Source organism: Penaeus monodon, chromosome 3, assembly GCF_015228065.2.
Source record: "Penaeus monodon isolate SGIC_2016 chromosome 3, NSTDA_Pmon_1, whole genome shotgun sequence".
NCBI lineage: Eukaryota > Metazoa > Arthropoda > Malacostraca > Decapoda > Penaeidae > Penaeus > Penaeus monodon.
The window spans coordinates 6292739-6309141 of NC_051388.1; the positions used below are offsets into that span (position 1 = coordinate 6292739).

A 16403-nucleotide genomic window follows, 5' to 3' on the forward strand; every position below is an offset into this window, starting at 1 on the left:
AGAGAGAGAGAGGAGAGAGAGGGAGGGAGGGAGGGAAAAGGAGGGAAGAAGAAAAGAGAGAGACGAGAGAGAGAGGAAACCGGGAGGGGAGGATGAGAGAAAAGGAGAGAGAGGGGAAAAAGAGAGGAAAAGGGAGAGAGAGAGAGAGAGAGATTGAGAAGAGAGAAAGCAAAGGGTGATGAAGGAATAGGATGTATTAATGAAGTATAGTATAAAGGCAAGAAGCATTAAAATAAGATCCCCAGGAAAGTTTTTGACAAATATAACCTTTCATAATGAAATTTCCCCTTTTCAATAAAGTAGCAAACCCCCCTTTCAAAAATACAAGTTTAATAACATAAAGAATCATAACCTTTTTAACACATTTGGGGAAACAATAAACAACCCTAAATTTAACGAAAAACCATATTTCTTTTAAACTGTTGCTGCACTTAAAAGTCCGTTTATTTATTTTTTCTAAAAAATATAAACAACAATCATAACCCAAAAGGGGGCTGAGGGGGTTTAGTTTACCCCCCCACCAAAAGTGGCGGGGGCCCGGGTTGCCATGGAGGAAGGCTGAAATATGTCCCCAAAGATCCTACCCCTTTTAGGGCCCAAAGGACATTTGATTTTTTAGATTTTCGAATTTTTTTTTTAAAAATTTTTTTTTGCCGTTTGGTTTTTCCCTTTTCGGGAAATTTAAAACGTTTGGGTTTGGGGGAGGGGTAGAGGGAGAGGGGGAAGTTTATGAGTAAAATTCTAGCTTATGATAAACATGAATGGGTCTTAAGTTGTATAAAAGTTCTATAAGGTAATCCACCTTATCCATGTGTGGACACTGCCAATACAGAGGAGAATTCGATGCAATGGGAAAGGAGGAGGAAAAAAGAAGGAAAAAGGTACAGGGAAAGGGACAAAGAAGAATAAAATGTGTGCCTTTAATGTGCAACTTGTTCATTACAAACTAATACCAGCAGTAACATTGGTAAAGTGTGTGTGTAGTTCCATATCCCCTCCAGCTCAAAGAACCTGGAATATCTTTCCTTTTGATTTTGAATTATTGTTTAATTCTTGTTATTTATACTGGATTGGCAAAGAGAGACAGCCCCTGGATCCGCCCTCACATAACAGTTTGATCCAATCATAAGGCAAAATACACAGATCTCTCATCTTCCATCGTCACTTTGCTGTTAAGAGAGCAAGTGTGACTTACAATCTTCCTTCTTACGTAACTCACATTAGATGAACATAATTCAGATGAAAAATGAAAAAGAAAAAAAGTGAGAGAAACAATTGAATATTCTCTGATATAAAATATAACACATCTCTTCTTTTGGGAATGTGATTTTTCCTTCAGATTCCTACATTTTATTGATAGTTTCATTTCAACAAATAACAATAGTAAATACTGATAAGCTGGAAACCTTTACAAAAACAATCATTCACACGTCACTAAGGAATTTTAGTGAGCAATGCAATAGACAAATGTATGTTTTCACTCCTCTTTTTGCCAACCATTCACAGGAAGAAAGAACAATGACCCTTCAAGAACAAGGAAGAGATAAAACTGCCCTGGAAGACCTTATCAATTTTGTCTAACATCTCTCTCCTGAAATCTTGAAGTTACTCTGGCACATCTGCCTTTACAGACACTAAATGTGAAACTTTCTTTAGAAGGATGGAAATAATCTGTCATTTCTTTTTCTTTCTCTGTCCTAGTAGAACTTGAGTTATGATATATGTCTAATTAAGAAAAAAAGAAATATCTGAACTGATGTGTCTTCTCTTTTTCTCTCCTTTCTAAAAAAAAATTCACCATTTAGTTCATTGTACATCATTTTCTTTCTTGATATGAAAGCAATACATTTTTTTTCTTTTCTATACTGTCGCTATATCACCAATGAGAAGTACTACATGATAATATGTGATCAATATATGATATTCCTTTATTATTTTTAAGTTTATACCATACAGGAAGTAACATACTATACAGACTATGAAAGTATGCCAAAACTTTGTCTTTGTGCATGACCTTTCTTTACAGTGATTTTTTTTATATTTTTGTCATAATCATAAACACAGATGACAGTTAATAGACACTACATGAGGTTAGATACCTTAAGTGACTGGCAACAGTCTCTCTCCATTGACATCTCCACTCGCCTGGAAACTGGTGCGGCCTTTGACTTGTTTCAGATATCTCACAGAGAATCTGAATTGAGAATAGGATAATTATGTTTATTTACCTAACATTATATTATTCCTCCATAGGTGATTAAAGAAATATGAAAGGAAATAATCTTAGTAGGAGAAAAGTATCTTTTTACACACAAGAATGAACTGATTAAAAAAAATAAAAAATAAAATAAAATAAAACAGTTGCTCATTACTTCTTCAATGACATACATAACTTGTAAATAAAGATTATCACGCACAACAGTCCTGTTTTTTAAAAGTGTATTTCCAATATTACAAAGAAGCATCTGATAGTAACAAGGAGATAATGCTACTAGCCTGGCAAAGGCTGTGTCGGATAGGTGCCCATACGTCACAGGGGCCTGACTGGCTGTCTTGAATTACATTGAGACTCTGGATGAATCAGAAACATGAAAGTACTTAGCTAGAAATTAAGACATGTTAAAAATCACTTTAGAATTATTATGCAAAAGATAAGGTTCCCTTTTATAACATAAGATGATTTTTTTTCTTATTTCATAAATGGATAAATTCCATAAAATCAACCAGTCAGGAGTGATTAACCATAGAACTCCATATGACTAACTGTGCCATTGCCAGTCTTTGTAGTAATCAGTGTTTATTATCACTGATACATTTACATGTGAGAAGCATGGGAGGCAGGCTCTCTTCAACATAGCCGACAGACTTTTTTTTTCCTTTTTAGTGCACTTAAACATTATTTAGAGTACTGGTGAATGAGCAATTCTGGTTCTAATTAGAAGCCTAATTACATAGCCATACCACCAAAATGGCTTTAAATTTTTATTTTATTTTATTTTTATTTATTGTCAATTTGGTGCCTGTTGCAATGCCTATGTCTGACACTGTCCAAATCACCCGTATATGTAAATACGAATGGGAATAATATACTTGTCCTTTTACTCAATCATAAACAATATCACCTTTTTTTCATACACTGTAAAGCATTTATGAATTTCAAAAGATTTTATAAATTTAAACTACATTTTTCTTTTTTTTCAGTCTCATGCAATTTGGATTTCCGAAATACCATAACATACAGTTTAACAGTATTTCAGTGTTGGGCCTGACCCAAAAAAGAGAGAGAAAAAAACAAATGGTTTATATATCATATCAGACTCGGACTTGCAGCTGTTCACTATTCAAGGACACTCATATTGTACAGGATTACAAGACAAAAAACATTCTAATTTATAACAAAAGAAATATAAATATTTGGATGATTATTTTTTCTTAGAAAAAGGATTCTATGACACTTTCAGAAAAGTACAGGTATACTGTACAACTGTTTTACTGCTCCTAAAATACCTTTCTTTTTGCTGAAAAGAGCCAAATCTTAAATTACATTACAGTAAATGGAATTTACATATATACATATGAAAAGTACCGTATGGAAGGTAAAGGCAAAGTTTAGAAGGATTTTATTTTACAAGGTTGATGAATAATGAACAAGTCTGGGAATGAGAAGGGCTAGAGTGATCAGATACACCTACTAATCACTATGATTATGAAAAGGGGGAAAAAAATTAAAGTAAGAATCTAAAGCTCTTTTCACATATCTAATTTTCCGAGTAAAAGATCAAAATGCCCATGTGTATGTTCGCCAGATTTGCATAAATCAAGTGGAAATTTTGGACTATTACAATGATTAACCTACAGCAATTAAAGATACATCACACTGACAAATTTCATATGTTTTCATGCATGTAATTTCAATTTTTTTCTCTTCTTTTCCTCCCGGTATAGTTTACAAAATCACTTGAAAACTATTTCCATTTGCTGCAGGTGGGAGATTCAAAGGTAAAAGTATAGAACAACTTTCTTTTCACTCTCACAGGGATCAGAGAATGAAATAATGCTGCACACATTGTCATGCTGATGCTGTTCCCCGCTGAGAGGAACACGACAGTACATGTTTTGCCTGAGGTCAACCAGCTGTGTGATAATGATGTAGACAACACACACATATGGGGACTCTCTCTCTCTCCTTCCTGAATTTTATCTATTTTTTTTTATTTGGTATTTGGAATATTATCATCAGCAATCATCACATTTCCTGGTACATTCCCCTAAAATTGAGAGTACCTTGAATTTCTTTTGCTAGTATTTAAGAAAAAACTATCATCAAGAGAGGAACACTTTTGACTTACAGTGAAGGAGGGAGATATGAGTCACGTATAAGTATTCTTGTAAATAAATAAATAAAGCACAGTTTTCGGAGTAGAAAAAAAAAAAATGCCACACTGATTTTCAGAGTGATGACATTAATTATACGTTACATATATACAAGTCTGGTTACATCTCTTCCTTTCAACAAGAATGGCTGCAATGAAAATTATTACAAGCTTAATTATTATGCTTGTTTCATATTACCAGAAAGAGGTTATTACTTTCCTCCTCTGGATTGATTTTCACATTACAGCTATTCTTGTATGTCATACATTATTGGTAATGCTACAATTTTCACATTTCCAGGATGATAATGAACTCCATAATGTAAATATTGTCATCACACTATCATAACTTTGTATCTGTGCTTTGATGCAATAAACTTCTTCCTCCCCATCTTTGTTTGCAAAAAGATGATGACTCTTCTCCTAATTGAAAGCAACATCTTTGTGGATTTTTAAAAAGACAGCAGACAGCTTCAGAAACCTACATTCTGTGAGTAAATAGCAAAGAAATTACTCACAACTTATATTTCTTTTTTGGCACTGTGAGCCACACTCACTCCTTCATGTGTAAAAATAAAACAATAAAACTAAGATATTTGGAAAGAAAAATATATCTGTGATATGATTCTATATTCATGAAAAGTAACTAGCAAATACTTTTGACATATTCTCCATGGTGCACATCATCATGTCTTGATAGCATGTACAGTAACAGTCACGAAATTTTAGATGAGGATGGCCACTCTTTTTTATGCAGTGTAACATAGCACATAATAGATAATTATATGTAGAAATGTTGCACTTGTATGCTTCTTTCATAAATATATAAATCATATATATACTCATGTTGTTCTGACCAGCAAGAAACTTTTATTTTTTGCTTGTGAAAGTGACCACCATATTAAAATAATGGAATGAGGGAGAAGGTTTATGAACCAACATGCCACAGTCCTCTCTCTCTCTCCTCTCTCTCTCTCTCTCTCTCTCTCTCTCTCTCTCTCTCTCTCTCTCTCTCTCTCTCTCTCTCTCTCTCGCTCTCTAACCATATGTTCTATTATGCACTTTCATATGCACACACACACACACACACACACACACACACACACACACACACACACACACACACACACACACACACACACACACACACACACACACACACACACACACACACACACACACACACACAATCTATTCAAAAGCATGACATACAAGTACGTAATCATCATACACCAAGAATGAAAATATGTCAATCAGCAGTTGAATTTAATCCATATGAACTTAAAATTTTCCCTTTTGTTTAAAAATATACTGTGTTGTCATGTGTCCTTTTTCTTGCTGCAGCTGTCTGCATCCTCTTTGAGTCATTCTAAGTAGATGTCTTCAATAGGGTAGGCGGTTTCAATGAATTTCTGGTAGAATCTTTGGAATGCTCGTCTGAAAAGGAAGAGACAATATCAAAATGTACCAAAGGTTATATCATTATCTTATATATATAAACATAAAACACTTCCACACTTCTACATATTCATGAATGCGTATATGCATATGTACACACGCACACACACACATGCACACGCACACACACGCACATGCACACACACACACACACACACACACACACACACACACACACACACACACACACACACACACACACACACACACACAAACACACAAATATACAATGTCAATGAACAAATTCAATACACACCCCACTGCTTCTGCAACTGGCCTCGTGCTCGTGTTGCTCCTGAAGACGTGGCAAGCAAAGCGCTGAATGGTTGGGTGTTTGGTGATGAAGCCAAAGTAACGATGGTCCTTAGGGTGGAAGGCGCAGAAGGAGACGTGCTTCAGGTGGTAGAAGTAGTCGTGGCAGGGGACATGGTTAGGCTGCGGAAAGGGATATATGTAAGGTGTTAAATGTTGTTTATATTATTGCTTGAAACAGGAAATCAAATTTATTGATCTGTATTTTTTTTTTTTTAGTTCTCTCATTTTGCATGTTTAATCAAATTTGATTTTTTACCAAATCTTTCAGTATACATAAAAAAAAGAAAAAAAGAAAGAAAGCAAAATATACTACTGGCTTCCTCTTAAGAATGGGAAATGGCAGCACACTTACAGCTGGTTTGCTCTTATCAACCATCCTTATGCCCTGATCTGACACCTCAAGAATGCAAGGATGAGGATGCTGTGCCGAGCCCTTATCTCCTGCAATCTTCCTCACTGCCTGGCACAACACCTGCTCAAAGCGAGAGAGACATTAGTGCATCTTAATCACTAAGAGTTATATAATCTTTCTTCATTATGCAAAAAAAAAAGAGGTTTCTGTGAATCAAGAATATATTTTCTCTATTGTACCGTCCCCACTGGTAACTATGTAGAGGTCATGCAAGTATTTTTATCAGGGTGGATTTAGTACCATTTCTGCCCAAATCAAGGGCAAGCAAAAATGTCCTAAAATACTATCTAATTTGTGATACATCTAACTTCTTTGCAGGCAACATTTTGTGTTCCATTTGATTATACCCAATCAAATCTCCACTTTAATCTAACATAATGATTTTCACTTCTCACTTGACGGTCTTAGGGTAAAATTATGTTTGTAGCTCTAATTAATTTTTTTTTTTTTTCAACTACACTCTTCATGTATGGGAATAACATGTTTAATGGTAATAATACAAAATGACAATTGAAAATCCAACTTGCAAACACAGTGAAAGAGTATTGCAGCTGTTCTAACCTATTCACCATTACTCAGGACCACTGTTGCAAACCTGTACATATATAAATTGTTGTAAAATTATTCATAAATAAACCATTGTAAGCCTAGTTATAAATAAACCACTATAAGCCTACATTATATATATATATATATATATATATATATATATATATATATATATATATATATATATATATATATATATATATATATATAATGTAAATCTGCTTGTTAATAAACTATGGTAAGCTTACACATATATAAACTTCTGTAAACCTATTCATACATATACACACAAGAAGAAAGTGCGTCGCACCTGGTTGCCCTTGTGACAAAGTGTCTCTATGGAGCCAAGGTAGTTGAGAAGGTACCTCTCCTTCTTGACCTTGGGGACTGTGGGGTCGAAGTCAGAGTAGTCGACATCAGTCACGTGGGCAGCTGGGAAGATCCCCTGTCGACCTGTTCGTAGGTTCACTCCTAAAAAAATAAATAAAAAATGAATAAAAAAAAAAAAAAATAATGATAATAAAAAAAAAAAAAAAAAAAAAAAAAAAAGTAAATTGTTAGGTGGAGTTTGAGGCATAGATATTAGGAATATGAATAAATCTTTAGAACATGGAACAAAATTAATTTATCCTCCTTTAAATGGACTAATCTTTAAAATCTTTCATGCCTGTTTGAATTTATAGAAGGAAATAATATTCAGATGAATGATCTTACAAAAAAATAGGCTAAAACAACAGACAAATAGATTATCTCATTGATTTACTACTATCACTGACTTTGTCCATTTCTCAAGTCCTCTACAGTTCTAACACATCTACAACTTTAATCTGATTGATTGACCTTCTTCATTGAGATCAAACCACCCAGCAACCATTCACACTCTCCTTTCCCCCAAAAAAAGAAAAAGAAAAAAACTTCGCCCTTGATTCTATATGAAGTCAACCCCATTCATCTTTTCCCCTGGTTCATTCATCACTCTCTCTCCGTCCACCTCTCACATTTCCTTTGAAAGTGACCGTCAATACCACCACCTCCCTTCCTCTTCCTTCATCTCCGGTTCTACTACCCCCCCCCCCAACGTTTTTTCTTCTTTTTTTTGCTTTATTACCACCATTACAACTTCTTCTTCTTCTTCCTGCTCCTGCTCCCCCTCTTCCTTGTCCTGGTCCTCCTTCTTCTTTTCTTCCTTGTCCCCCTCTTCATCTTTTTCTTTTCTTTTTCTTTTTTCTTCTTTTCTTCTTCTTCTTCTTCTTCCTCTTCCCCCTCTTCTTTTTCTTCTTTTTCTTCTCCTCCTTCCTCTTCTTCTTTCTTCCTCTTCTTCCTTCTCTTCCTCCTCTTCCTCCTCCTCCCTTTTCTTCCCCCTCTCTCCCCTCTTCTTATCCCCCTCCACTGACCTGCTCCTACTTCTAGTCCTCCGACTTCCCATTCTATCCTTTTCCTCCTAACTTCCTTCTCCCCTTTCCCTCCTCCCACTATTCCTCCCCTCCTCTTCCTTTTTATCCTTATCCTCTTCATCTTCATCTTCATCTTCATCTTCATCTTCATCTTCATCTTCATCTTCTCCTTCTTCATCCCTTCCTTCTCTCCTCATCTCTCATCCTTCCTCTCCTTCTCTCCTCTCTTCTTCTTCTTCTCCTTCTCCTTCTCCTTCTTCCATCTTCCTTCTCCATCTCTTCCACTTCCATCCATCCACTTCCTTAGGCCTCCCTTCTCCCCTTTCCATTCCCCATCCCCTTTGCAGTAAAGGTCATCTGCCTCCCTTTGCATATAGATAGGATTTCCTTCTCTTCTCCTCTCCTCCCTCCTCCTCCCTTCCTCCTCCTCTCCTTCCTTCCCTCCCCTCTCCTCCTCCTCCTTTTCCTCTATCTCCTCCTTCTCTCCCCTCTCCCTCACCTTCACACCAGAGGTCATCTGCCTCCTTCTGCACGTAGATAGGGTCTCCGATCTCAATCTCCACCTCGTCATGATGCCTTGGGATGAAGCGGTAGAGTCCCCGGTGCGTGGCCTCCAGGAGCTCCAGCTGGGGGAAGGGAATGCCTCCTGATGCGGGGGACATCGGGGAAAGGGAACCTGTTAGAGGGGAGTGGGAAAGGGGGGAAAAAGGGGGGGAATGGGGGAAGAAGAGAGGCATGAGGGATGTGGAAGATGAGATATATTAGTTACTTATGGCATTGTGGGTGAAAGGGTGCAAAGAAGAGAGAGTGGAAGGAGCACAAGAACCACACTTGAAATTACGTTTTTGAAAAGTGAAAGTATAATGACAATGGTAGAAGGTATCAAGCAACAAAACTGAACAAATAAGAACGCCATAATCAAATGATTAACATCAGTTCAATCTTTAATCCGGCAAACTTCTTTGCCTTGTTAAAATCAGGTAAACAGAAACATAGAACTGTCAAAAACCTTTCTTCTATTTGCCTCCTCCACCACTCCACACTTCCTCTCTAACTGGCCTGCCCCCTCCTACTCCACCTACTCCCCCATCATGAAAGACAGGCAATGCTGCCTTCATCTCCTGCCTTTCCCATGCAGTGCCTGCACACTAGGTTATCAGTATGCAAATGAGCAGCTGAGCAGAGTTGCCTACAGTAAGGAACTGTTGCTATTGTATCAGGGAGAGAGGAGAGGAGAGGGTAAGAGAGGGGAAGAGAGAGAGAGAGAGAGAGAAAGAGCGAGAGAGAAAGAGAGACAGAGAAAGAGAAAGAGAGAAAAGAGAGAGAAAGAGAGAGAGAGAGAGAGAGAGAGAGAGAGAGAAGAGAGAGAGAGAGAGAGAGAGAGAGAGAGAGAGAGAGAGAGAGAGAGAGAGAGAGGGGCAATAGACTTACAGTATCAGTGTATATATGTACTATGTATTTACATATGTCTGTGTTCATGTATTTACACTTTTACTCCTTTTCCCTTACATTGGGATCTGTTTCATTTCCATGCAAAGTGGCAGGAGGCAAAAGTCAATATTGAATATTTTCCTTTTCCTATTGAAAGTTCTCCAACGATATTTTCTTTGAGAAACATTTTATTTTATAAAAGAGTCTTTGAGAAGATTTTTGAAAAGGAAGAGAATGAAAAAGGAATATTGAGTTACTCTGAATAAATATATAAAACCTTCAAAGAATTTAATCTTACTCTACATAATGTTAGAATGAAAAATTCAACTCAACTCGAAAGAGGCTTTACAAATAACTCAAAAGATTGTGTGTTTGGGGATGATGGATTGCCACTTTCTATGCGTCATATGCCACAGGAAATGGATACCATTTCATTCCTCTATAATTATTCATTTTTATAATTACCCTCTCTCTCTTCCCCTCCCCTCCTCCCTCTCAATAAATTTTTGAAAACTGTAATTTTCACTGAATTCTCTTTGAAGGTTTCTGTGGCTGTTGGTGTTAACGTGTTTCTTCTTCAGTAGGGTTGTATTTTTCCTAAATGATTACCACTTACTGGGTGAATACCAGGTCTATTTAGAAAACTACCAATAACATAATACCAATGCTAATAACCTCCACCTCGAGTCTTAGGGCAACCAAAGCCCTACCTTAACCAGCCTCCTTACATATCTCCACCACACACACACCACCCATACTGACCCTATGCCGAGCACGTCCACCCACAGCCACCCCACATACACCCCAGCACAACCCATCACATCCACTATCTATCTATCCATACCCTTAACTACTCACCGGCCTACCCCAGCAACTACTCCACGACACTAATCCTATCCCTCAACCCTCAATCCCAAGTTATCTTGCCCTAACCCTATCACACATACCCTAAGCCCTGTGCGCTGTTATCCTGCTTTCACTCCTATTCTGCCACCTGTCAACTCTACACCCGAGAATCATCCCTACCTATCTACCCCCTATCTATCTATCTACCCCTACCCCTGCCTATCTACCCTTACCCCTGCTACTTTGTTAACCCCTTGCCTATCCAACCCCCCTTCCTGCCCTTCCCCCACTAACTTCCAGAAATCCAACCCTCTACCTATTCTCTCCCTTATTATCTACCTTCTACTTACTTACCCCCACTCCCTTCAGCCCTGTTTCTCTAGCTCTCTTCCTTACCACTCCCCATTTTTCTACACTACCCCTTTCATCACCTCTATCCTCTATCTCCCTCTTTCATCACCCCTATCCATCTACTAATCCTTCATTATCCTTACCCATCATGTCCCCCTCCACCAACCCTTTTCCCATCCCTAAACCAACCCTTTCTTTCCTTACCAACCCCCCTTACCCTCACCTCCCTCTCCATCCCCTCTATCCCTTTACCAACCCTCCCTCTGCCCCTCTACCCCCCCCCCCTCCATCATCCAAACCCTCCCTCTCCCCCTCTACCACCCCTACCCCTTTACCAATCACCCCTGCCCCTCTAACATCCCTTCCCTCTCACCAACCTCTCCACCTCCACCTCTCCCTCCCCCCTCCACCACCCCTTCCCCCTCCCCCTCCAGCACAGCACCCCTTCCCCCTCCCCCTCCAGCACAGCACCCCTTCCCCCTCCCCCTCCAGCACAGCACCCCTTCCCCTTCACCAGCCCTCCTCCCCCGCCCCTGAACTTACCATTAACGGTGGCCTGCGGTGACATGGACTTGGCCCCATCAGGAGAGTGCTGAGTCGAGTTTCCGGAGTCGATGTCGGTGTTGATCGGTAGTCGCAGTTCGGAGTCGGGGCTACTGCTGTCATCTGGAAGGGAGGGAGGGAGAGAGAAGGGGGGTTAGACTACGAGGAATGGGGGCGGGGGGAGGGGTGCGATGGCGGGTGAGAAGGTGGGTGGGTGAGGAGGGTGAAGCAATGATGGAGGTGGGGCTAAGAAAAGGTTGAAGCATGGGACTTATGCGTATAATCACCTGTATCTACGTACGCATGGACGCATGCACGGACGCACGCACGCACGCGCGAACACACCACGCACGCACGCGCGAACACACACGCACGCACGCACGCACAACACACACACACACACCCACACACACACACACACCCCAAACCACACACACACACACACACACACACACACACACACACACACACACACACACACACACAGATAAACGACAATACATGACGGCACACACACATAAACAGACAAGAATTTAGCAAAATACGTGTGAAAATAGAACACGATAGAAATATATGTTTTCGAATATTCAGTTACAGGAATTTAAACTGGAATGCATAATTCAACCAGAATAATTGACCATGTTACTTTCATTTATTTCTATTGAGGGGACGAGCCGTTAAAATTAAATAAACATTATTAAATATAAATCACGTTATGGGAAAACTTTAGAGAGAGAGAGGGGAGAAAAGAGGAGAAGGAGAAGAGAGAAGAGAAGAGAGAGAGAGAGAGAGAGGAGAGAGAAAAAGAGAGGAGAGAGAGAGAGAAGAAGGGGAGAAAGGGGGGAGAAGAGAGGAGAGAGAGAGAGGAGAGAGAGAAAAGAGAAGAGAGAAAGAGAGAGAGAGAGGAGGGAGAGAGAGAAAAGAGAGGGAGGGGAGAGTGAGAGAGAGAGGAGAGAGAGGAGAGAGAAGAGAGACAGAGAAGAGAGAGAGAGAGAGAGAAGACGAGAGAGAGAGAGGAGAGAAGATGAGAGGAGAGAGATGAAGAGAGAAGAGAGAGAGGAGAGAGAGAGAGAGGGGGCGGGGGAGAGGAGAGGAGGAGAGAGAGAGAGAAGAGAGAGAGGAGAGAGAGAGAGAGAGGAGAGAGAGGGATGAGAGGAAAGGGGGAGAGAGAAACTAGAGAAATAGAAAGAGGGGAGAGGAAGAGAGAGACGAGAAGAGGAGAGGGGGAAGGAGAAGGAAGAGAAGAGAGAAGAGAGAGAAGACGAGAGAAGAAAAGAGGAAGAGAAGATGAGAGGGAAAAAGGGGAGAAAGGGGAAAAAAAAAAGGGGGAAAAGGGGAAAGGAAAAAAGAGAAAGAAAGGGGGGAAAAAGGGAAAAAAGACACGGAAAGGAAAAAAGGAGGGAAATGAAAGGAGGAAGAGAAGAGCTATCCTATAGCAAAACTTTTTCCCGGTCGAAATTTGTTTTTTAAAAACCCCTTACTACCCCCTGGTGCATGCCCTTTTCCCTTTCCAAAACACCTCTTCCGCTTTCAAAGAATTTATCTACTGTTTCTATTTCCTTTCATCGCATTATTAAACTTCCCTCTTTTTCACTATTTTTCTTTTACCTAAATTCCCCCCCCCTTTTCCCTTTCTCTCTGTCTGTCCTATCCTCCTTTTTCTTCTTCACATCTCCCCCTTCTCCCTCTGAATCTTTTCCCTTTCCCTGCCTTCTTTTCTGCGTCTGTTTTCTCTTCTTTTTTCTTAAATTTCCCCTTCCCCCGTCTGTTTTTTTTTGGGCCCTTTTTTGCCTTGTGTTGTTTTTCAAATCGTTTCTCTTCTTTTTTCCTTGTTTTTTTTGGGTTGTCGTGGTGTTGTTGTTGTTGTTGTTTTTGTTTTTGTGTTGTTTTTTGGTCGTGTTTTGTGTGTGTGTGGTTGTGTGTGTGGGGGTGCGTGCCGGGGGGGTTTCGTGGTGTGGGGGGTGTTTTGTGTGGTTTGGGGTGTGTGTGTGTGTGTGTGTGTGTGTGTGTGTGTGTGTGTGTGTGTGCGTGCGTGCGTGCGTTGTGTGTGTCTGTGTGTGTGTTTGTCATTTACTGTATTTCCGTTGACTCCCCCTCCATGTATTCATTTTAATCCATTAGTATCTCGCAGCGCCCTTCTCTTCCTTTTGTCATTTTACTCTCTCTCTCTCTCTCTCTCCCTCTCCCTCTCCCTCTCCCTCTCCCTCTCCCTCTCCCTCCTCCCTCTCCCTCTCCCTCTCCCTCTCTCCTCCCGCCAAAATACACTTTCCAAACAAAACCCTCCTTTAAATTCCAAATAAAATTCGATCCGAGTTTAATTCCAAACACGAATCCCTCGCCGATCGCACAGGCTACCCTAATTCTCCCCTCTCTCCTCCTTCCCTTTCTCTTTCTCCCTTCCCCTCTCTCCTCCCTCCCTTTCTGTCTTTCTTCTCTTTCCCTTCCTTTCTTTTCCCTCTCTCCCACATTCTTTTTCCACTCCAGTTTCCCTCTCTCCCTTCCTCCTTCACTGCCTTTTCCCTATCTCCTTACCTCCCTCTTTCCTTTCCTCCCTCCCTCTTTTCCTCCCCCTCTTTCCTTTCCTCCCCCTCCTTCCTTTCCTCCCTTCCCCATCGCTTCCTTCCCTTAATATCATCCCTTGAATACTTGCCTACGTAACTTTTAATAAACCATTACCAACATGACCGGTGGGTGTGTATATAAACACATTTTCCTCCCTTTCCCTTTCATCCGGGCACTTTGAGATCAAGACCCCGGATGAGCTCGGCTGTAAACAAGGCGGGTCGATTGAAATGACCTCGCCTTGGCTGCTCGGCGTGTGGTCAAGGCGAGAGGGCGAGGGAGAGGGGGAGAAAGGGAGAGGGAAGAGAGGGGAGGGGGAGGGGGAAAGGGGAGAGCGAAGAGAGGGGAAAGAGCAATGAGAAGGAAAGGTGGGCGAGGCTTGGGGAAAGGGCGGTGAGAAGGGATGGGAGGGGATAGAGGACAGGGGAGAGGGAGAGGGAATAGAGGGGAAAGGGCGATGATAAAGGGAGATGGGGGGATAGGGGAGAAGGGAGGCGAAAGGAAGGGAAAAGGAGAGGAGAGAGAGGGGTAAAGGCCGTGAGAAGGGAAGATGGGAGGGAATAGAAGATAGGGGAATGGGAAAGAGGAAGAAGGGAGAAGAGAGAGATAACAGGATGACGGGCAAAGGGGAAGAGAGAGAGAAAGGGAGAGTATAGGAGGAGAGGGGAAGACGCGATAGGAAAAAAAGGGACATCAAGAGAAAGGAAAAAAAGATAAAGGGTGGGATTGGGTAAAGAGCAAAAGAACATAGGAACGGAAGGGTGGAATGAGGAGAGAGAGTGAGAGAGAGGGAGAGGTAGGTAGGAGTCGCGAGCATTGGGGAGAGAGGTAAGAGGGGTAAGGGGGGGGGGGGGCACGAGATAAGGAGTAGGGGATGGGTGGCCTCTCGGACGAGGCAAGAGGTAGGGGGGGGGGGGCGCTCAGCCGAAGTAAGGGGGGAGGGAGGGAGCGCTCGGGGGGGAGGGGGCACTGAGAGAGGGTAATTGGGAGAGGTTTACCGGTCGTTATGGGTCGTATCTGTTGGGATCGGTGTACATGGCTTTACGTGCACATAGTAAACACACGCACACACACAGCATACACTTACGTACAAGGGATCCATAAACTGGATACAAGCACATACATATGCAAACACTCCCATGCATGTAAAATATACATACATACTCAAACATATATAAATATTCAAGCGCAAAGGAACAAGCACATATCAAAACAAACATACAAACAAATGCACACACACATACACAGGCAAACAGATAGATATACATATACACGCATGTACACACACACACACACACACACACACACACACACACACACACACACACACACACACACACACACACACACACACACACACACACACACACAAACAAAACACACCACACACACACACACACACACACACACACACACACACACACACACACACACACACACACACACATACACACACACACATACACTAAACGAGAAGTTCTTATGGATGATAAAACCCCAGGCAGCGTGCCAAAACCACACGTGGCACTCTTCACACTTTTCATGGCACTCGCCGTATCATTCGTGTCTCTCTCCTCCTTCTGTTTGTCTGTCTCTGTGTCTCTCTCTCTCTCTCTCTCTCTCTCTCTCTCTCTCTCTTCCTCTCTCTCTCTCTCTCTCTCTCTCTCTCTCTCTCTCTCTCTCTCTCTCTCTCTCTCTCTCTCTCTCTCTCTCTCTCTCTCTCTCTCTCTCTCTCTCTCTCTCCTCCTTTAACTGCCTCTCTGGACAAATATTTACTCTACGGAAGAATGAAATTGTCCCAACAAAGACACAATTTACGAAAGAGAGAAAGAAAAAGAGACATAAAAAAAAACAAAAACCAAAAATGAAATCAAAATGAACAGACTCATTCTCTGCCTATCCTTTCCTCCACCTCATAATCCCCGATCCTTTCTCATTTCCTCTATCCCCCTGGTTTATTATTGTTCTTCCTCTTCTCTTCAAGGGCCCCCCCCACCCCCCCTCGCCTCCGTCATGTCGTATAACTTTAATGCCAGTGTTGATAATCCCCCCCCCCCCCCCCCCCCGACGCCAGCTTGGAACCGAACTTTGGAACCTGGAATTTTTTTGAACTTTGGAATCGGGAATTTGGCAACTTTGAAGCCTCGAATTTTTGAACTTTTGGAACCA

At 41.1% G+C, this 16403-nt stretch overlaps 1 protein-coding gene across 1 annotated transcript in view; it reads right to left on the minus strand.

Annotated features, from left to right (window-relative positions):
* Positions 1-906: 906 nt before the first annotated feature.
* LOC119584977 overlaps positions 907-16403 on the minus strand; it is a 74960-nt gene continuing 59463 nt past the window's right edge. Inside the window, exons 7-12 of the mRNA XM_037933577.1 lie at positions 11673-11795; positions 9001-9177; positions 7418-7578; positions 6499-6618; positions 6088-6266; positions 907-5810 (exon numbers count right to left, since the gene is read on the minus strand). Coding sequence (XP_037789505.1) covers positions 5738-5810; positions 6088-6266; positions 6499-6618; positions 7418-7578; positions 9001-9177; positions 11673-11795 — 833 coding nt within the window. The 3' untranslated portion in view covers positions 907-5737. The remainder of the gene's footprint in view (positions 5811-6087; positions 6267-6498; positions 6619-7417; positions 7579-9000; positions 9178-11672; positions 11796-16403) is intronic.